The sequence below is a fragment of the Lampris incognitus genome, chromosome 19 (assembly GCF_029633865.1).
Source record: "Lampris incognitus isolate fLamInc1 chromosome 19, fLamInc1.hap2, whole genome shotgun sequence".
In the NCBI taxonomy this organism is placed as follows: Eukaryota; Metazoa; Chordata; class Actinopteri; order Lampriformes; family Lampridae; genus Lampris; species Lampris incognitus.
The window spans coordinates 33,830,956-33,852,369 of record NC_079229.1 but is presented as its reverse complement, the minus strand read 5'-3'; the positions used below and the strand labels follow the sequence as shown (position 1 = coordinate 33,852,369).

At 43.8% G+C, this 21,414-nt stretch overlaps 2 protein-coding genes across 5 annotated transcripts; both read left to right on the top strand.

Annotated features, from left to right (window-relative positions):
• The first annotated feature begins 761 nt into the window (after positions 1–761).
• mcur1 (mitochondrial calcium uniporter regulator 1) lies at positions 762–11,078 on the top strand. Of its 4 annotated transcripts, none has more exons than XM_056299404.1 (10): positions 762–977; positions 2,097–2,262; positions 4,789–4,905; positions 5,012–5,115; positions 5,896–5,997; positions 7,477–7,518; positions 8,308–8,379; positions 8,530–8,583; positions 9,362–9,476; positions 10,248–11,078. In XM_056299404.1, exons 2-10 carry the CDS (start codon positions 2,127–2,129, stop codon positions 10,301–10,303), a joined length of 798 nt encoding a protein of 265 aa, XP_056155379.1. In that variant the 5' UTR covers positions 762–977; positions 2,097–2,126; the 3' UTR covers positions 10,304–11,078. The 4 variants fall into 4 exon arrangements, with proteins under 4 accessions (XP_056155379.1, XP_056155381.1, XP_056155380.1 ...); XM_056299405.1 differs by lacking the exon at positions 762–977 and adding an exon at positions 1,105–1,152; XM_056299406.1 differs by lacking the exon at positions 5,896–5,997.
• Positions 11,079–11,793: 715 nt separating this feature from the next.
• On the top strand, positions 11,794–21,142 carry dph2 (diphthamide biosynthesis 2). The gene is made up of 7 exons (XM_056299644.1): positions 11,794–11,957; positions 14,706–14,873; positions 15,720–15,832; positions 16,682–16,902; positions 17,368–18,054; positions 18,276–18,461; positions 19,885–21,142. The coding sequence occupies exons 2-7, from the start codon at positions 14,724–14,726 to the stop codon at positions 20,010–20,012; spliced, it is 1,485 nt and encodes a 494-aa protein (XP_056155619.1). The 5' UTR covers positions 11,794–11,957; positions 14,706–14,723; the 3' UTR covers positions 20,013–21,142.
• Positions 21,143–21,414: the final 272 nt, after the last annotated feature.

The window sequence follows — 21,414 nt, the reverse complement described above, 5'->3', positions numbered from 1 at the left end:
GTGGATGGGGGCATTGTCATCCTGGAAGAGACCACTCCCATCATGATAGAAATGTTTCATCATTGGATAAAGGTAATCACTCAGAATACCTTTTTGTTGATCTGCCGTGACCTTTCCTTCTAGGGGGACAAGTGGACCCAAACCATGCCAAACGGGGAAACGGCATTTCGTTTCATTTCATGTGTGCTAGTACATGAGGTGAAATGACAAATAAAGTGTTCCTGATTCCCGATGCCAGGAAAATGCCCCCCACAGCATACAGCACCCCCAAACCCCCTCACTGCAGGGGTCAAGCATTCGGGTTTTGAGGGGTGACAAATTACAGAAAACCCTGAATGCTTGGCCCCTACAGTAAGGGGGTCTGGGGGCTCTGTTATGCTGTGTAGGGGCCAACCATTCACTCACACACACACACACACACACACACACACACACACACACACACACACACACACAAGATTGAGGAACAAACGACATCACTGCCAGAGGAATATCAGTTTACAAAGTGACTATCCCAAAAAGAAGATTCTTTTTTTCCGGAAATTCAATTTCCTGTATAAAGAACTTCCCCAGTAATCAATGGCTTTACAATATGCTGTCTTTCACTTTTAAGAGACGACATCCAATTTTGTTTATTTGAAAACTCAGCTCACCAAAGTGGCATTTCTTCAACGCTGTGGAACTCGTAATTGCCCCCCCCTCCCCTCGCTTATTTCGCACCATGTGACAACTCTCGCGAGAACGGCGTTCTCTCTCGCGAGAGCGCTTGAAACTCGTTGAACATAACGTGGGTCCTCCCTTCCCAGCAGTCGGCCGGCGACAGTCCGGGCAGCGCCGTGCGGACGGTCAGCCCTGCCCCATCGCGGTGACCCGGCGCCTTAGTTCCCGTCCCGTCGCCCTTGGCGGGGAAGAATGGACGTCTGGGGGGAAAGAGCAGGAGCAGTAGCGGCGAGTCTAGCAGGTTACGGAGAATCAAGGTGACGATAACGAGCAACCCAGCGAGCGTCTAAACTGTGGAAGAGCTGCTTTCGCTGGTAAAACGTCCTCATATCTGACAAGGTCACATAAGGACGTGTAAGGAGCGGGGGGGGGGTGGATGGGGGGGATCCATTATATATTCAAACTTCCAAGTTTTCCAACGAAAGCTCAAAGGTGACGTATTAACAGACGTTCGACAGCCATCAGGGAAATCCTCGGGTTATTTTTACTCTCAGACAGCAAGTCAGCCCGGAAGTTTAACTGCTATTATGGCTTTAGTGTGGGTGGTGTCTGACTGAGACCCAGTGTGGGTGGTGTCTGACTGAGACCCAGTGAAGAATGGCACTTCTGTCGCGGACCAAACGCTGCAAGTTTGAAGGTATTTTCACTTCGTGCCCTCAACACCGAAATTACAGCGAACTCGGAGGAAAAGTACCGTAGTACCGCTAATAGTAACGCTGCGAAATAATACCGTGCATGCACTGATAGTAGCGCAGCAAAATATGAGCGGCTGGAAGGACACATTGTCGCCAGTGTAACCGGTTGTTTTGTTGCCCGGTGCGGGATTCGATACGGGCTGTACTGCACCCCCAGGCGACATCGCTAACCGCCGGGCTAAAGGGTCAGACCCGCTAGCTAGGGGCTAACGTGTTGAACCTTTTGCTGGGTGAAAATTGCTCAAAAGAAGCCATAATTGACAGACCCCCGACCCCCCCCCCCCCAAGCACAGCAGTGCCTGCAGAAAATGTGAAGTTGGGGGCCGGTGAGAAGCATTGGGATCATGGCACTAAAGAGGCTACAGCTAATTTTGCTTTATGGGCAATCCTAGGAAATGTAGCTCTCCCCACGCCTGGTGCCCTAAATATAACATTATAATATATCCACTACTTTATAATGGGATACATTATAATATACTGTCACTTGAGATCAGTTAACGTCATTAACTGGCCTATCGACTGACAATTTAAAGGCATCGTGTCAAGTAAATTAAGGGAATGGGTAGCCAAAACTAAAAAATGTTAATTATATTCTGAACACAAAGGTATTGTTTCACATATATGTCCAGGGCTTCATATTCTATATCGTTCACAAGTTCTTTTACCTTCTTTGAATCGCAGCCTGTGAAGACGTTGGCCACATCTCCAAACATGTTCCTACGCAAGAGACATCCGACAGCTGTCAACATCTGGCAGAGTTTTCACGGTGTCGTTGAGCCAGCCTCGTTAAGATGGACAGGAAGAGACGCACCAGGACATGACAAGCGGACACAATTATTTATTAGAAGTAGGTAACAAAGGATTGGTAAAATGTGTCACTGTACTCACAGACTATTTCAGTGATTAATTATAATTATTGAATGATTTGTACATCATAACATAAGGTCCTTAAAATTATTATTTGAACCGACACTTCAGTGAGAACAAAACAGTTTTAAGGGTAATCAGTGAAATGTTGTCAATTCCTAAGCAATCCTTGGTATCGATTAACTACATTACACGACACATTCATTACACAGCTATAGACGGTCTGTAGAGCTGCCATAGAACTGGTCCAGTATGAGTCATAAAGGTTGCAAAGTTTAGTTGGCTAACATATTTCCACGAATTTGGATGACATGCTAGCATCAGACAATACTGTGTTCTTCAATTCTGTCCCTGTTGTGAGTGCAACCCACCCTCAGAGGAGATATAGTGTCATGCCACACTTTTGAGTTCCTGTAGGATAACCGATATCAGTTTTGCTGATGAGTTTTTTAATTTTAACATCTCCCCCCCCCCACTTATGTTGTGTCTTCCCCTCTCTATCAGTAGATTTAAGTTTTTCGCCTGTTCTTGGTCTAGCTGTTCTATAAATACAGATGTTAAGCCTTTTCAAGGCTGCGGTTCAACGTAGATATATTGTGCTCTTTAGCATCTTACGTCAGTACATACTTTGATTTGCACGTCATCAGCAGCATCAGAAAACATTGGAGGACAACGCAACAGAAAAAGAGTAATAAAATGTGACTTTGGAAAACTGACTGAAACATCTGTTTCAAAACCCTCCCCTTTACTAATTTCACTGCTGCATGCATGGCTCAGTTTACTTTGCAAAGTAATGTACACTTTTAACCGACTACTTTAACCAGCATGATATGTTAATGCCCCAGTCAGTACTAGATTTAAAGGCACAGCTAAACCTTCCCCCGGTCAAACGATAACACCGGCTGTGTCAGAGGTCATATGTAAGAATGAAGAAAAGTGGAGATCAGTATTCATCTCTTTAAAGAGAGCCGGTATCAGCAGTTTGTTAAAGTTAGACTTCTATGCATGGTGGTCTATTCCGTTGTCTTACCAACACGAGGATCGCCGGTTCGAATCCCCGTGTTACCTCTGGCTTGGTCGGGCGTCCCTACAGACACAATTGGCCGTGTCTGCGGGTGGGAAGCCAGATGTGGGTATGTGTCCTGGATGCTGCACTAGCGCCTCCTCTGGTCGGTCGGGGCGCCTGTTTGGGAGGGAGGGGGACCTGGGGGGAATAGCGTGATCCTCCCATGCGCTAGCTACGTCCCCCTGGTGAAACTCCTCACTGTCAGGTGAAAAGAAGCGGCTGGCGACTCCACATGTATGGGAGGAGGCACGTGGTAGTCTGCAGCCCTCCCCGGATCGGCAGAGGGGGTGCAGCAGCCACCAGGATGGCTCGGAAGAGTGGGGTAATTGGCTGGATATAATTAGGGGAGAAAAAGGGCAGAAAATAAAAAACAAAAAAAATAAAATCCAGGCATACTCAAAACTACTATGAGGTCTAAATGTTAGCTGTAGGTTTGGCCATTGTCAGTATAACTAATTTACATATTTGTACACATACACACAATAAGTCTGATATTTTCAGTAGCAACTGATGCCCGGACTGCGTGCAGTGTTTGCACAATACACTTTACTGCCTCCCTTTCTAGATGCGAAGCAACTCATGGACCTGTAGAGGAACCACTCGCTTGCTTATTAACACGCAGAAGTTTCCCTGGTCCTGGTTTCCAAGTTAAAACGTGTTCATGCAGTACGGCCTGTAATGTCAAATAAACAATCAATTCATTTCTGCTCATTAATTTTCTTCTTAACAACACTTCTCAGCAAAGCCGGGCAATAATTCAATATTAGGGTTTGTCGTCTGTCAGTGGGATTGTATAAGGGTGAAACTTGTATGATGTGATGCACAATTTTGTTGTCTAAATTCATGATAACAAGAGTCTATAGCCTAAGATTTCTCACAAAATGAGGTCTGATATATTTGAGGGAGTATTATTTGATATTATACTTGACGTTACCGGTCACAAGGGGTGGAAGGAATTGAGGACCCAAAAGCAGACGCGGTCACAGGTGAAACTAAAGGTTTAATAGCAGGACACACGAGGGCATCACAAACACACAAGGACACATGACTGTATGTTCTGACAACCAGCACACTAAACAGCAGAACTTAAATACACAGAAACATAGCTGAAAAATCAACAACAGCCTTGGGCCAAATGGGTAACAGAGGAAAACTGGACAGGATTCCGGACTGGGATAGTGTCAGCAGGACAGGACAGGAGACGCAGGACACAGAACTGGATTAGCTGGAACCGGAGCGGTCATGACAGTACCAAGTTCAATGTGATGAACCTCGGTTGTATCTTATGTTCTGGCAGTTTTCCGTAGCTCATGTTCATCGTTGTATACTCTGCTGATTCTCCTCTGATCTGGTGTTTGTGAAACCGAATGTAAAAGTGAGTTCAGTCGTCTGTAAGACAGGGTTTTCCTGGAAATTCACACCTTGTTGCATTGGTTGCAGAGCTGGGCACGTCTGCCAAAGCCCTCCAGTACGAGTTAAATTCAGAAGCGCCCAAGTCTGGAAGCCGGAAGCTGTTTTTTGACACGCACGCAGTGGTGAGACTCCTGGAGGAAAACGGTTCGGATCACGTCTGTTTTTTTGTTGTTGTTTTTTTTGACATTTTCACTAAGACGCACCGCTTCGTAACCCTTCATATTTAAAACACAGTCGTTTCCGTTCACAGGTTTCAGCACGGTGCAGGCCGAGGTGATTGTGGAGGTGCTGGTGAAGACAACCAACTCAAACATGGAGGCCGTCTATAACGACATGGTAACCAAAGTGCAGCAGGTAAGACTGCATGTGGTGTTGTGAAGATGAGTTGCAAGAAGGAGAAATGTGTGCATAAGGGATATTCCTGATAGTATTCCTCCTTAATTGTATCCTCTGCTCAGCTCTTTTCACATTATTGCCCTACTGACATTAAGGTCCAATCACTGTTTCGTCATTGTTTTAAAGGGAGTGGTCGATCCAGTCATGTATGCTAATATATTTAACCAGACAGGTGAAAGGTCATGGCAGGGGTTGATCATAGGTTAGTCAGGTACATGTGCCTTCGGAGACGATAGGTTAATCGCTTTGACCATAAATGGATGTAATGGATGTAATAGCTCTGACTATAAATCACTTTGTCCTTCAGAGCGACTGGAGTGTGTTTCCGTCTCAAAATGAAGCAGGTTATGTAAAATTTTAACTGACTACAAAATATTAGCTTTCCTATCTTTCCATGAAACAGGCGGTCACTGATCCAGCTTTTGCTGCAAAGGAAAGTGCGACATTGGGAAGAGCTTAATATGAATCTGCAAACTGTTTTGCATTTTTTAGAAAGAGTGCAGAATTCAGTTAGGGGAGAAAAAAAGAGGATGAACCAAGAATTTTATTTTTAGAATTTGTCAGCATCAAATTTCTACTTAATTCTGCCTTTTTGGGGGGGGGAAATTTACTTTCCTTCCTTTCTCCTCTTGCCCTTTTATGTTCCAGGTGAGATATATAGTGTTGCTGTAGATACTTGCTATATATCTCATTCTAAACTGTTCCTTCCCTCCATAACGGACTGTGGTTATGGCGTAGGAGATCATGTTGCAGCGGGTGATGTCTCAGATAGCAGCTGTCAAGAAAGACATGATCATCCTGGAGAAGAGCGAATTTTCTGCTTTACTGGCAGAGAATGAGGTGAATGTTTAGAAGCCTTGAGGATACCTGAGATACCTCAGTCATTAGAGTCATTACCAGAGGTGGGACACAGTCATTGCTTTACAAGTCACAAGTAAGTCTCAAGTCTTGGCACTCAACGTCCCAGTCCTAAACTTTGAGTTTCAAGTCCTAAACATTTCATTACCGTAATTCCCAGACTATAGGTCACTGTTTTTTTTTTTTTTCTCATCTGGCTGGTCCTGCGACTTAAATTTCAAAGCGACTTATACAATGTAATTTTATAGGACGAGTACACTGCATTTCAATAAGTTGTTTTTGTGGCGGTGGTGCTTACTCTGCCACTGAAGATGACCGAGGCCCAGTTGTCGGTTCCTTTCTGCAGCACAAACACTACATTGCCCGGCACGACATCACTGGTTTCAGGGACAAACTCAAACAGGACAGTATGGGGTTCGCCTTCAAAAGCCCTGCGGGGACACAAAACCGTCCACCAGCAGTCAGATTTGCAGGCTTGCTGGCCAAAGGACGCACACACAGCACAATGGTATGAGATGCTTTTGATAAAAATGCATTTTAAATTTCCTCAGAAGAATTCTCCAAAGACTGAACTGCAGAGTTTTCCATGAAAACAAACAGAAGCTTCTTCACACTCACAGTTTCCCTTGTGCAGATGTAGAATATTGTATTTCCCGGACTATAAGTTGCTGTTTTTTCACTCGTCTGGCTAGTCCTGCGACTTATATTCCAAAGCATTTATACAATGTAATTTTATAGGACAAATACTACTACTGCTACTACTACTTCCAGCTGTTCCCTTTAGGGGTCGCCACAGCGGATCATCCGTTTCCATTTGTTCCTGTCTTCTGCACCTTCCTCTGTCACACCAGCCACCTGCATTTCCTCCCTCACCACATCCATAAACCCCCTCTATATAGGACAAATACGCTGCAATTACAATAAGGCCACTAGATGTCACTGTTTAATCTGGTGGCTCAGTTAAAAATGCTGTACCATAGTGATGCGCTGGTCAAGTCAAGTCCATTATATTTGTATAGCCCACTATTACAAATTACAAATTTGCTTCAAGGGGCTTTATAGCAACACAACATCCTGTCCTTAGACCCTTGCATTGGATAAGGAACAACCCCCCCCCCCCAAAAAAAAACCTTTAACAGAGAGAAAAAGTAGGAAGAAACCTCAGGGAGAGCTCAGCTGTGAAAAATCTGCAAGTCAGAGATTTAGAAAAGAAAAATTGGGAAGTTTTCAGGCAATTTTGGTTCTTCAGCTGCACCCCGTATCAACACACAGCAAGGCTGGTTTTGCACGCATACGTATTGTTTGTAGGGTTGCTTGTAAGATAGCAAACTGACTGGCTGTCCATGAAGTTTTTGAGGCAATCATTGGGGTACGTCAACTCGAGTACTTGATTGTAATTTTTCCCTTATTATTTTCCTCCATTTCTGTCTCTCATCGTTTTACGTAATGACCCTCTCTCAGAAAGTGAAGATACAACTGCTGCAGCTAAAGGTGCAACTGGCTGTAAGTGTTCATCATCTTATTCAGAGTCCAAACAAAACACACAAAGATGTTGGAATGTAGTCTCATTTTAAATGTGTTACCAAAGCTGGGGACAGGCTACATGACTTGAATATACATATATATCTATATATCTATATATATATATAGATATATATATATAGATATATATGTGTATTTCCCATCCCCCCCTTCCCTCCCCAATTGTATCCGGCCAATTACCCCTCTCTCTGAGCCGTCCCGGTCACTGCTCCACCCCCCTCTGCCGAACCGGAGAGGGCTGCAGACTACCACATGCCTCCTCCCATACATGTGGAGTCACCAGCCGCTTCTTTTCACCTGACAGTGAGGAGTTTCACCAGGGCGACGTAGCACGTGGGAGGATCATGCTATTCCCCTCAGTTCCCCCTCCCCCTGAACAGGCGCCCCGACCGACCAGAGGAGGCGCTAGTGCAGCGACCAGGACACAGACCCACATCTGGCTTCCCACCCACAGACATAGCCAATTGTTTCTGTAGGGACGCCCGACCAAGCCGGACATAACACGGGGATTCGAACCAGCGATCCCCGTGTCGGTAGGCAACGGAATAGACCGCCACGCCACCCGGCCTGGGTCTAGTTTTAAAGTCAGCTGCGGTGGCTAAAATAGTTGCTCTAATTGTCCTTTCAGTCATGTAGTATGTCCTTGGCATTGTGTGAGAATACATCACATTTGAATGAATCCCTAAAATTACTTAAAACTCTTTGTTCTACTTTTTTTTTATTATCATATATTTGTCTGTTAACTTGCAGGATGTCATGAATAAAGTGCGCTCGGACACAATTTTGGACATGAATCTTGAGAAAAGCCGTGTGAAAGAGCTGGTGAGTTTTTGTTCATTCTGCATCACAAGGAGCGACTCCGTGATGACAGATGACTGCTGCAGGCAGACCCCCCACCCCCCCACCTCAACACCTCCACTTGCACCTTTAAATCCGCTTCACATTCAAGATTGTTATTTTTACTTTTTCCAGAAAGCAGAGCATGAGAAGAAGCTTCTGGAGACGCGAACTGAAATCATGGAAATGGTTTGTATAGCCTGGTGCATCTGGACACGTTTGTTTGCCTGGTGTGAATCCTTAGCCGGAGAAATCTGGGATTTAATGGCTAATTCTGTGATGGCGGCACGGTGGCGCAGTGGTTAGCGCGGTCGCCTCACAGCAAGAATGTCCTGGGTTCGAGCCCTGGGGTAGTCCAACCTTGGGGCTCATCCCGGGTCATCCTCTGTGTGGTGTTTGCAAGTTCTCCCCGTGTCTGCGTGGGTGTCCTCCGGTTGCTCCGGTTTCCTCCCACAGTCCAAAGACATGTAGGTCAGGTGACTCGGCCGTACTAAATTGGCCCTAGGTATGAATGTGTGTTGGCCCTGTGATGGCCTGGCGGCCTGTCCAGGGTGTCTCCCCGCCTGCTGCCCAGTGACTGCTGGGATAGGCTCCAGCATCCCCGCGACCCTGAGAGCAGGATAAGCGGTTCAGATAATGGATGGATGGATGGATCTGTGATGGTCATGCAAAGTAAATAAAAACGGAATAATTTTGGAAAAGTTGAAATTCCTTAGCTGGTGAAAGAAGTGCATTCATAATGAAGAGTGCTGTGACGCTGACGGTGTGTGTGTGTGTGTGTGTGTGTGTGTATGTGTGTGTGTGTGTGTGTATGTGTCACTGTTACATCACTGAGTAATAAGTAGGTTTTTAACAAGTTTGATTTGGACCTGTTGGCAACTAAGGTGGTTGGTTTGGGGGTTTGACATGGACGCTCCCATGCATCATGTTGTCTCGGATGTCTAATTTCTGTTTGTGACTCTTGAAGAATGCAGAGCAAGATCGCCATTTGACTCAGACCAACATGAAAATTGACACCGAGGTGGCTGGTCTGAAAACGATGCTGGAGTCGCACAAACTGGACACTATCAAATACCTAGCAGGTAGGAGATTACACTGGTTCATTCCTGTCATCTAACATCAGAGCTGTGACGTTAAAATACTGAATATTGGGTGTCCAGGTAGCATAGCGGTCTATTCTGTTGCCTACCAACATGGGGATGACTGGTTCAAATCCCCGTGTTACCTCTGGCTTGGTCGGGCATCCCTACAGACACAATTGGCCGTGTCTGGGGGCATGTGTCCTGGTCGCTGCACTAGCGCCTCCTCTGGTCGGTCGGTCGGGGCGCCTGTTCGGGGGGGGGGGATAGTGTGATCCTCCCACGCGCTACGTCCCCCTAGTGAAACTCCTCACTGTCAGGTGAAAAGAAGCGACTGGCGACTCCACATGTATCGGAGGAGACATGTGGTAGTCTGCAGCCCTCCCCGGATCAGCAGAGGGGGTGGAGCAGCGAGTGGGACGGCTTGGAAGAGTGGGGTAATTGGCCGGGTACAACTGGGGATAAAAAGGGTTTAAAATGAAAATAAATAAATAAGAAGATGCTGAATGTTTATGATAAGTTTTGTTCATGTTTAAAGATTCAACTGTTTAAGATAATTGTCTTGAACAGTTGAATGCAATTATTATAATATTATATCATTCTACTGCAGTTATAATTGCAGTAGAGTGATACATGTAATTGTCGAACCTTTGTTGAGTTTTTTGCCTTTGCAATAAAGTAAAATAACTGAATTTGGCGAGTTTGTGATTTCCACTGAATGAAAAATGGAACATTTGTAAAAGATATTAATGGAAACTTCACTTCTTTCTCCAGGTTCAGTGTTCACCTGTCTTACTGTGGTCTTGGGTTTCTATCGCATTTGGATGTGATGAAAACTAGAGAAAAAAATTACACTTGTTCATCCGATTGTCTCATCGGTTCCTAAAATATCCAGTCTCCTGAGACTATATCGCTGCAGCACTCGGACTGAAATCGGTTATCTCCCATTCACAGTTTATTTCTGTTGTGATTGGGATGGATCGGAGTACAACTCTAACTACTATAAAGGTTAGGTCAGACCTGTTAGTAAAGCCATCCTGGTATGATCAGAGGACTGAGAACTGCTTTGACATGACAAGTATAACCCTGGCCAGAGAAGTGGACCAACGGTAAGCCTGTGTTGCTGAAGGAACATGTGGGCAAAATGGAAATGAGACCAAGAGTGAAACCAGAGCTCTGCACTCTCCTCTGGAGGTTCTGTCCATGGGACAATTGTTTTCAAGGCAGTTAAATCCCATGTCATGTCTGTCATCTAAAAGCAAAGTTGAGCATATATTTAAAAGATAAAATTAAATTTGAATCAGTTCATATCTATATATATTGATTTTAAAAAGGAAATGATCAGATTTATGATAGTTTTTAAGCGTACACAGTGCGTTCTCTTGCAGAGTAGAAGAGATACAGGAGGGAAGATTCTGACTGGATTCTATTTTATGTCGGGTTAATGGGACTCCAGCGGGGGTCCAAACTTCACTCTAAGCACAAGACAGTTGCCTTTCCTCTGTGTGGCTTATTTGAGAGATGTAATAATTTTAACGGGATTTTCCAATACGTGTGCTTTACGTGTGTAATTTACATGAAATGTCAATAAATATTTATTTTCTACATCGTTCGAGCTGTTTGTTGATGCAAACTTAGTTGTGGAAAAACTGAATAATGATTTGATCAGAGAATCGTCGAGCGAGCTGTTAAAATGCACATTTTGTTTATTTGCTTTAGAGCTGATGGACTATCAGAGAAGAACAGTTGAATGTCTCCTCTAGATTCTGACATGGGCTCATGATAACTTAATAACAACGATAAACGTTTGGCATTCCAGCTTGTTTGTATTTTGACAAAGGGGTGATGGAGGAAAGGATTTAGGTTTGTAAGAAAAAATGTGGACTAAAATTGTTCACTAATAAAAGGTGCTGGGTTATTGACAGTGTAGAAAACTATCAATAAAGTAAACTGTGTTAACAAATGAGAGCCCTCAGTAGTTCAGGAGAGTACTGATAAGAGCTGACAGAACACAGATGGAGCGTCTCAGAGAAGGCTGTACTGTGCATGAGATCATACACTGAAGAAAGGTAACAGGAGAGAATAGTCTGAACTGAAACAAAGAGATAAGCTAGCATGGGGGGCGCTATTGGCTTTATAGTAACGAACAAACTACACAGAGTTTAAGTGCAGAAAGTACAGCTGAGTACCATGAACCATCTGCTTCCATAGGACGTTCAGCCTTACGCCGGTGCAGCAGGTGGCGGTCAAGATGATTAAAGCTGGGTGACAACAGCTTTGAAAGTACACGAAGAAGAGAAAAAAACGAAGAAGAAACCACACGTGTAGCTGACTTGTGAATTTCCATCGCTTCTACGAGAATAAGTGCGTTTTATTATGAAAATGATACAACAGTAAAAACGCGGATGCCACACGCAGCAGGTTGGAATCACTGGATAATTAACGTTATGCCATGACGTTATATATTTGATTAACCTAATTAAGGTAAGCTCAGTGATCATCTCTGGTTCTTGTGGGTTAACGAGCTGGCTATGATCTTGTAGGCAGTGACCGTTACACCTGATGCAGGTGTATTATTATTATTATTATTATTATTGATATTATTATTATTAGTAGTAGTAGTAACAGGAGTTTACTTATTGACGTCAGTTGTCTTATACTAGTTATATGACCACAAGCAGAGTCATAAGCCGGTTTATGGGAAATATAACGTAAATACTTCATGGTAAACACGCCAACAAGTCGTACTTCTCGTCGGTGGAATGCGTAACATACACATGAAGGGAATAGCCCCCCCTCCCCCCCTAACCTAAACATCCTGTCCTTACCGTCAGATAGAGCTGAATCGGTTCGTCTGGACACAGCGTCTGAGAGGGAAACCTTTCATTACTCGTCTAAGTCAGTGTTTCTCAACCGGGGGTCCGCTGACCCCTAGTGGTCAGTGGTGTAATTGCAAGGGGTCCGTGAAAATAAAATATCTTTTAAAAAAAAGATCCTATGACATTTATGGAAATAGGATTATTTTACTCAAATGTGACTGAGACCTTTATCTACCTAAACTATAAAGGGTAACGGGACTTTTTTCTCTAATTACATCTGTTTCACAAGTGTAATTTATTGTATTTTAATAAGAGATCTCGCTCCCGTTTGCATTGTTAAAAGTTACTGCTTAAGAATTCTGTTGTTACATATATCTGAAAGTTACTGAATACATATTCTGTTTTGTTACATATATCTGAAAGTTACTGAATACATATTCTGTGTTGTTACATATATCTGAAAGTTAGCAAGAGTTTCAACGACCACGTGTGCTATTCACAGGGGATTTGGGAATGGTTGCAGTCACCGCATTGTAAAATGGCGACAGGTGTACTCTGGATTATTGAGCATGCATGGAAACATGAAAGTGGCATTTGCTCCAAGTCGGCAACAAACCAGTGTTAGTTTACATGGAAAACCCTCAGGACTCAAACCTCAGTTGTGGTGCCCATTACAATATCCTTCCCTTGTGAATGTGTCAATCGCTCAGTTCTAGAGATTAAGTGGTAGGAACATTTCACATCACAATTATAGTGGCCAAAATTATCACAGTTGTCAGCATTATTGTTAAAATGTGCCATAGTGTATGATGTATGGTGCAGCATTATTGTTAAAATGTGCCATAGTGTATGATGTATGGTGCAGTATTATTGTTAAAATGTGCCATAGTGTATGATGTATGGTGCAGCATCATTGTTAAAATGTGCCATAGTGTATGATGTATGGTGCAGTATTATTGTTAAAATGTTAAAAACTTCTGATGACTAGTAGTTCCCCTGATTTCCTACGTTACATGCACTTATTGTAAGTCGCTTTGGATACAAGCGTTGGCTAAATGACTGTAATGTAATGTAATGTAATGTGCAGAAAATGGGAATGCGCAATAATGGATTTTTGCCAATATTTGATATGTCGATATTTTCAAACTGGCCGTTTGCCGATACTCATATACACACACACACACACACACACACACACACACACATATATATATATATCAACATTCATACAGGAAAATAGATTTTAATGCAGAGCAGAAACAGGCCTGTACTGCTATGCATTAAAATCTTTTTTCCTGTATCCGTGTTGATATTCCGCTCCTCATTAGTTGAGCACTCAACACCATTGACGGTTTCGGAAAAAAAACGCTATATATATATGTGTGTGTGTGTGTGTATATATATATATATATATATACTTTTTTTTTTACATTTCATTGAAGAGAACACCATGTCTCTCATGTACTAGAATTAATCTATGATGGCCTACTTGTAGATACAGACATAAAACATTTCCTTTGATTCTACCCTAACTGTATCCTTTTACAAATGTAGACGTTCACTCATGACAAATAAGGAAATCATTTCAACTTGGACTACATATAAAATACGACACATTCATTTTTTAAGTAACATTTTCAAATAAAAATGTATGACGCTGCCTTCCCAGATAGCATCCGGATGTGGGCCACTTCAGGCAATGATGCGGCACTGATGGCCTTCTGGCCCTGCCAAAATGGATGTTAGCCTGAAGTGGCCCACATGTATAATAGCAAATATGGCCCAAAAATGCCAAATCAAATGTGGGCCTTTTTTGGCAAAGATGTGGTGCTCTCGTCAACATGTAATCTGGATGTGACCTTGAAATGGCCCGTTTGGCAAATGGTGAATATGGCCCAAATACCACAAAACAAACATGGGCCACCTTTGGCAAATATGTGGCACATGCGGCATTGCTATGGCTCGGTTCTGGCCCAGATCTGGCAAACAGGAACGGACCGCCCAAGTGCCATCCTGCCACACGGTATGTGGGCCGGATGAAAGATGAAAGTCAGGTGTGGGACGGGTCTGGGCCACAGCAATTTTGCTATCTGGGCTGACACAATCCTGACAAAGTGCATTGGTAATGCGCCTCGAAGCTGGTTTGCCAACCGCCAATAAACACTAATTAAGATGAAGAAGAAGAAGCCTTGCGTAGGGGAAACTGATGCTAACTTTGGTTGATGCTGGACTGTATTTGCTGTGAGTTTTTCAAAGCGCGGTTATCAAACACGTTTTTAATGATTAAAATTTGAAAATACTGTCAGGAATTTTAGTGTATCGTGAAACCGGTAACTGTTTCATCTCATCTCAGTTGTCTTACCGCACAGTTAATTTGGCGGATTTTTTCATACAATTTTTTTTTTCTTTGCAGGATTTTTAAAATGAGAAGATGACCGAGGCATTCAGCAGCAGCGCGGAGGCCGTCCTCCAGCGCTCAGTGGACGGAACCGCGGGGAAGAGTGCTCCGCTGGACAGCCTGGAAGAGTTGTACCAGATAAGAAAGACCTGTGACTTCATCATCCAGCATCAGTTTAGAAAGGTAGGTACATCACTTATCAGCACTTGTTTAGAAAGGCCAAACCCGCTTTCATACAAATACCAGGCAGACACAGTTGGCCATGTCTGCGGGTGGGAAGTCAGATGTGGGTATGTGTCCTGGTCACTGCACTAGCGCCTCCTCTGGTCGGTCGGGGTGCCTGTTCGGGGTGGAGGAGGGGGAACTGGGGGGAATAGCGTGATCTTTCCACGCGCTACGTCCCCCTGGTGAAACTCCTCACTGGCAGGTGAAAAGAAGTGGCTGGCGACTCCACATGTATCGGAGGAGGCATGTGGTAGTCTGCAGCCCTCCCCGGATCGGCAGAGGGGGTGGAGCAGCGACCAAGACAGCTCAGAAGAGTGGGGTAATTGGCCAGATACAATTGGGTAGAAAAGGGGGGGGGGTCCAGAAAAACAAAAACAAAAAGAGAACACCACGGTTACGCGATTCTTACCCAGGACGTAATATTGGGTTTCACAAGTCAAAGCTCTGACAAAGTCAATCCTGATGACTTTACATTTCCTCATAAATACCTAAGTGACTACACTTTCTGCACCACTACAGCACCACTGTGATTCTATGTTTTGTTTGTGGTTAGAAATACAGACAGGACATATATAGATGAGAACCAACTAGTTGAAAGCTGCTGTCATCTTACATTATATTGAACGCCGACCAAATCCGTCTTAAAATCTTTTAATTTCTCGAGAAAGTTCAGAAATTTGCTGGATGTGTTGGGAGGCCTGGCAGATTTCAGGATACACTTCAAGAAAATGTGCAACCTCTCAGCCCCGACTTCTGTTCTGTGTATTAACCACGAGAGTAATTGAAAACATTTGCTGCCTACAGGTGGCGCTGCAGTTTCCTGATGAACTGTTGGTGGACTCCGTTTCGATATCTGCAGCGATAGAGAGCGAAACACAAGCTAAATTCTTCATCCTCGGAGACACTTCCTATGGCAGGTAAGGAAACGGCAAAAATCCTCACGCGAAGAATTAGATCTGATGATGTACCTGGAGTATTTGAGTTGGAAAAGCATTATCCTCCTACCACACTGTGTACAAAGTGAATTTCGGGAGTGTGTGAACATAATTTAGGACGGCGACATCACACATTACAGACTCGGTTCTCTGATTTACAGCTTTGGTCGAGTTTTTGCTTGTGTTTACTGGTATTGTAGGGGAAAATGATAGAAAGCAATAATCAAAATTCATGTTTTCATAACATTGTCAGGCTTTGTTGTAACTGCTATTCTGTTTTATCTTAAATAAAAAAGCAATAGAAAAGAACAAAGGGAAAGGGGAGAATAATGCGGGGGGATCGTGTGTGAGAATCTGTCGGTCTAACCCCACGTTGTCTAAGATTACCCAGCCTGGCGTTCTTTAATAATAATAATGGGTTACATTTATATATCACTTTATCTGGAGACCCATAGCGCTTTACATTGAAGCTGGAAAACTCACCTCAACCATCACCAGTATAGCACCACCTGGGTGGTGCACGGCAGCCATTTTTGCACTGGAACACTCGCCACACGTCAGCTTTAGGTGGAGAGGGAGGAATCATTGAGCGAATTACATGGGGGGATGATTCGGTGGCCAGATGGAGAGACAGGTTGGGAAGTTTGCCAGGACACCGGGGAACCCCCTGCTCTTTGTGATAAGTGCCATGGGATATTTAATGACCACAGCGAGCCAGGACCTCGGTTTAACTTCTCACCCGAAGGACGGGTTTATTTTGTGATGGGAGGGTATTTAATAAGTGGGATTGTGTCACATCAGTTGTCGCTCATCTCTCTCTCTCTGGACCAGCTGCTGTGTAGACAAGGTGGCGGCCGAGCATGTTGGAGCTGAATGCATCATACACTATGGCAGGGCATGCCTCAGCCCATCTAAAAGGTTGCCGCTGATGTACATCTTTGAGAGACGACCGGTGGACTTGGACAAGTGTAACTCGGCCTTCAGAGACCTCTACCCCGACAAACAGAGCCATGTCATTGTCCTGTATGATGTCAACTATGCCCATGTTATCGGTAAGCTGCCCCCCCGATTTCCTTTCTTGATTTCTCAAATGCATCCAATGCCCACAGATTTCATTTTTCTAGGTTTTGAGGTCTAACTCGGTACCAAGATCAGTCCGATTTTAGTCAAAACACAAGAAGATATCCCTTGAAGGAAAATTAAAATAAAAGCTGGTAAAGCTGTCACAAGTAAAAATCTTGTTGTCTTTTACTTTATATTATATGAAAAAAGTCTCAAAAACAAAAGTTGCTCATGGTGCACAAAATAAAATGTGAGGTGATAGAAAAAAATAGAAAAGAAGCAAACGTAGTCGTTGGTCCTGAGACTACGAGTGAAATGTTTTTTTTATCTTTTTCCGTCACCTCACCTTTTCAAACAGCAGTTTTTGAGAGGTGGGCAGGGGGCAGCAGAATGTAACGTCGGCTCCGTATGGTGGCGTCTGTAACCCGATCGTAATAAAGCCTTTCCTCCCTCAGATGAGCTCCTTGCGCTGTTAATGCCAGACTATCCAAACGTTGTTGCCTCGACACTTGTGAAGGGGGAGCAGTGCGACAGTCACGGACAGACAGAAGGGCATCCCAGTGACAGCTGTCAATCAAACCAGGATGAAAGTCAAGTTGTGTGCCACTTTGGAAGGCGGTTTGCCCTGAAACCAGATGTAGACATAAAGGATTACGGCATGTTCTTCATTGGCCAAGAGGGGGCGACCCTAAGGAACTTCATGATGACTTGGAACCGCTGCTCCTTTAGTTCCTTTGATCCCTCAACAGCAACAGGGCAGGCACAATCTGTAAGTATCAACCGGGCCCTGATGAAGCGATATTATGCGATCGAGAGAGCAAAAGATGCCAACGTGGTGGGCATCTTGGTTGGCACGCTGGGTGTGGCCGACTACCTCAGCATTATCCAGCAACTGAAGGAGACCATCCACAGAGCCGGGAAGAAGAGCTACATGTTCGCCATGGGGAAGCTGAACGTGGCCAAGCTGGCCAACTTCCTTGAAATTGACATCTTTGTGTTGATCGCCTGCCCTGAGAACTCCCTGTTGGACTCGAGTGAGTTCTACAAACCCGTTGTGACACCGTTTGAGATGGAGGTGGCCTGCAACAGGAACAGGGAGTGGTCAGAGGAGTACATCACAGACTTTCGACTTCTCCTGCCAGGTTGGAATGGGTTTCTTTTCTCTTGAGGCAATAACATATTTGGTAAATAATCTATAATCTCAACTGCAGTTTTAGTCGCTCAAAGATAGTTTATGTACCGTTTCTCACAAATCATTGATTACCAACAGGATGTATGGATGAGCAGTGAGATGTTTTCAGACAAAGTGCCTCTATGTGGAGTCTAATGAGTGTTGGTAATGTCATTCTCATTCTTCCTCCAGGTGGGAAGAGTCACGTGCCATTAGCTAGCGAGGAGGAGGAGGAGTGTGACGACACCGACATGTCACTTATCACAGGAGCTCTCCGAAGCAGACACCTGTCACCCATCGGGTCTGCGATGCCCCCTACAGGCTCCTCCGTGGTCCTGAGGAACCAGGCGCTCACTTTGGCCAACACCGACCCAGCCGGTAAGGAAAAGCATCAGAGATTACTTAATTTAAGAGACTGTCTCTGGGGTTAGCGCAGGTGTAGAATTGTTTGGTTTGCATTTCTCAGGGTACTCGCAAATCCTTAAAAAGTCTTAAAACGTCTTGAATTTCTTTCTTTTCTTTTTTTTTTTAAATTCTAAAAATGTTTAAAAATGTCTTGAATTTTAGTTAGGGAGGCATTGAATTTATTCTGGGGCAGAGCGAATGAGAGTGTATCCATTTTTTGTTCAGTTTTTATGTTTTGTTTTATAGTCCACAACAGTCTGACAATTTACAAGCAATGTGCAATGCATTTGCGTTAAATAGCATATGCTAGACCGCCAGGGGCAGTGGAACTGGGAGGCGGTAGCTAGCGGGCGACAGATGAGGCGGCAAGCAGAAAGAAAATGGGGTAAATTCAATCTGAGAGAGTATGACGGTAGCACAGGAGGCTGGCGTCACTGTAACTAGCAACAACCTTAGAATATGACTGGCTGGTTTGGCGACAGCTCAGCAGCTTGACCCTCCCCAAACAAAGGGCGGATAAAATTGACGATACCATTACTCTACTTCTAGTTTTCTGTTTCTGATGTTTCAGAGAAAATGCCTCTCATGGACGGTCAGATCTTCAGTTGTGTAGAGATGTCTCTTGTACATCTCTTAAACTGGGAACACAGATGATTGAAAGGCCGAGTATATTATATTATATATCATGGTGACTGATTTTCTTTTTTCGGGGGAGGGGGGGGGATTTTCCCTCTTTTTTTCCTTCCCCAATTATACTTGGCAAATCACCCCACTCTTCCGAGCCGTCCCGGTCGCTGCTCCACCCCCTCTGCCGATCCGGGGAGGGCTGCAGACTACCACATGCCTCCTCCCATACACATGGAGTCACCAGTCGCTTCTTTTCACCTGACAGTGAGAAGTTTTACTAGGGGGACCCCCAGTTCCCCCTCCCCCCTGAACAGGCATCCCGACCGACCAGAGGAGACGCTAGTGCAGCAACCAAGACACACACCCACATCCGGCTTCCCACCCATGACTGATTTTCAAGATGGTGGAGGGTCTGCACCATATTTAAAATAGGTCGGGTCACAATGGAAAGTCGGCACGCTATTTCTTGTCGTGTTTGGAGGTTTAAGATGCAAATCACTCGCCTCCCGATCAAACCTTCGACCAGCTGGAGCTGTCGAGATAAAATCAAATGTTTTTGATTTTCACGACTGTAATCTGGACCAATCTGAGCTCTTTGACAAGTAATGTGTCTCCATGACAGCAGTCATCATGAGTGTGTTTATCCACAACTGATCCGTAAACGTCAGTCGTGACGTGTGATGGAGAATATTTTCTCAGTCGATCAGGACTTTGAAAGGACTTGCAGTGCTTTTCCGGCTTTAAACGTTTTCCTGTCTGTGTTCTCCAGCCTCTTTTCTGGCAGGACGGAGCTGGCAGGGTTTGGAGCAGAAGCTTGGGGAGACGCCGGTGGTGAAGGCAGTCAAGGGGAGGAAGGGCATCGCCATCGCTTATGAAGAGGAGGGTCAGTCATCCTGATGCTTCACCTCCAACCAACAAGATCTTCCTGTTAAGTCCCAAATGATCTCAAGACCATCACATTTTAGTTATTGTTATTAACGATATATAATTCACACTGATGCTCAGGACACGGTTACCAGAACTTCTCTTGTTCTGTATATGTTATTCTATTTAAAATGCTGCACGTGAGTAACCCTGAAATGGTAAAGACGACATTATGACAGTATTCAAATATGAGATTCTGACACTTGGGGCAAGCTTTACATTGAAATGGCGTCCATCCGGCAACACTGGGAGAGAAATGATCTGTAATCAGGATGAAACGTGTTCAAACCTTGATATATTTTTTTTGCCTGCAATTTTGCTGCAAAAAAAAAAAAAAAACATTTGGGGATTTGTGTATGAGAGCTAAAGAAAATACCGAAACATTTTTACAAATGAAGGTGCAGCTTTTAAATAAATTAAAAAAAAACTACTGTTGACAGCTGAACCAAGAAAAAAATACCACTGGCAATAGTTTGTTCAACTTTTCATGTCATGGGATGTGTTTATTTAGATAGTTTATTACGAATGTCTGTAATATTTACACATAAAAATTGAATGATATTCGCTATTCAAACTTGTGATATTTCAAATTACACTGTAGCTGGAGCAGTGAATACGGAGTGGCCTGTTTGTGTCGAGGAGCGACGTGATGCTCAGAGAAAACGCCTCTCATAGATAAACCGCAGTTGCCATTTGAAAGTAAAAAGCCTTGCATGAGATGTTTGAATAACTGAACCAGAATGCTTATTTTAACCTAACAATCTTTCACAGCTGATAAAAAATACATCAAATACACTTTTACTGGAGGTGTAGATCCAGTTTCACTATGGAAGTCATTGGAAAGCACTTTATTCTGTCTTTATTTGGTCTTCTTTGACCCCACCGCTGTCACCTTTCTTATTTTGCGTTGTAAGGCGAGTGTCCTGTCAGCACATGTTCATTCTGTGCACGGGACATTAAGTACTTTTACTAGTCAGCCCACTATGTGTATTTAACTATCTTACATTGGATATTATTGCCTTTATTATTCAATGTACAGCCTGTTATTTTTTTCTACTTTATTTTCCCTTTTCTTTAGCACTGTTAATAAAGATGATCTCATCATTGCCTATGGTATCAATCTGTTCAATCATTTCCTAACACACGTTTAATATTAGAATAGCTTTTTCACTTGAAAGTGTAATAGACCCCGTTTAAACTTGGTTTTAAAAAGCGTTTTGTTTTTTTTGCGATCAGATCACAAGTGGACAGCGCTAAATACAAGTGTAAACGACCACCAAAATGTTTTGTGAACCGGGTACTCAAACCATTTGCCAAGGTGGTCTGGGACGCATTTGACCTAATATCTTTTGTCGTGTAAATGCTGATGCGTCCT

Excerpts from the sequence above, each read along its gene's own strand:
- dph2 (XM_056299644.1), top strand. The coding sequence starts at position 14,724 with ATGACCGAGGCATTCAGCAGCAGCGCGGAGGCCGTCCTCCAGCGCTCA. Across the intron at positions 18,055-18,275 it reads CTTTCGACTTCTCCTGCCAG|GTGGGAAGAGTCACGTGCCA; the intron begins GTTGGAATGGGT and ends TTCTTCCTCCAG. Across the intron at positions 18,462-19,884 it reads GGCCAACACCGACCCAGCCG|CCTCTTTTCTGGCAGGACGG; the intron begins GTAAGGAAAAGC and ends TGTGTTCTCCAG.
- mcur1 (XM_056299404.1), top strand. The coding sequence starts at position 2,127 with ATGTTCCTACGCAAGAGACATCCGACAGCTGTCAACATCTGGCAGAGT. Across the intron at positions 5,116-5,895 it reads TGGTAACCAAAGTGCAGCAG|GAGATCATGTTGCAGCGGGT; the intron begins GTAAGACTGCAT and ends GTTATGGCGTAG. Across the intron at positions 8,380-8,529 it reads AAAGCCGTGTGAAAGAGCTG|AAAGCAGAGCATGAGAAGAA; the intron begins GTGAGTTTTTGT and ends TACTTTTTCCAG.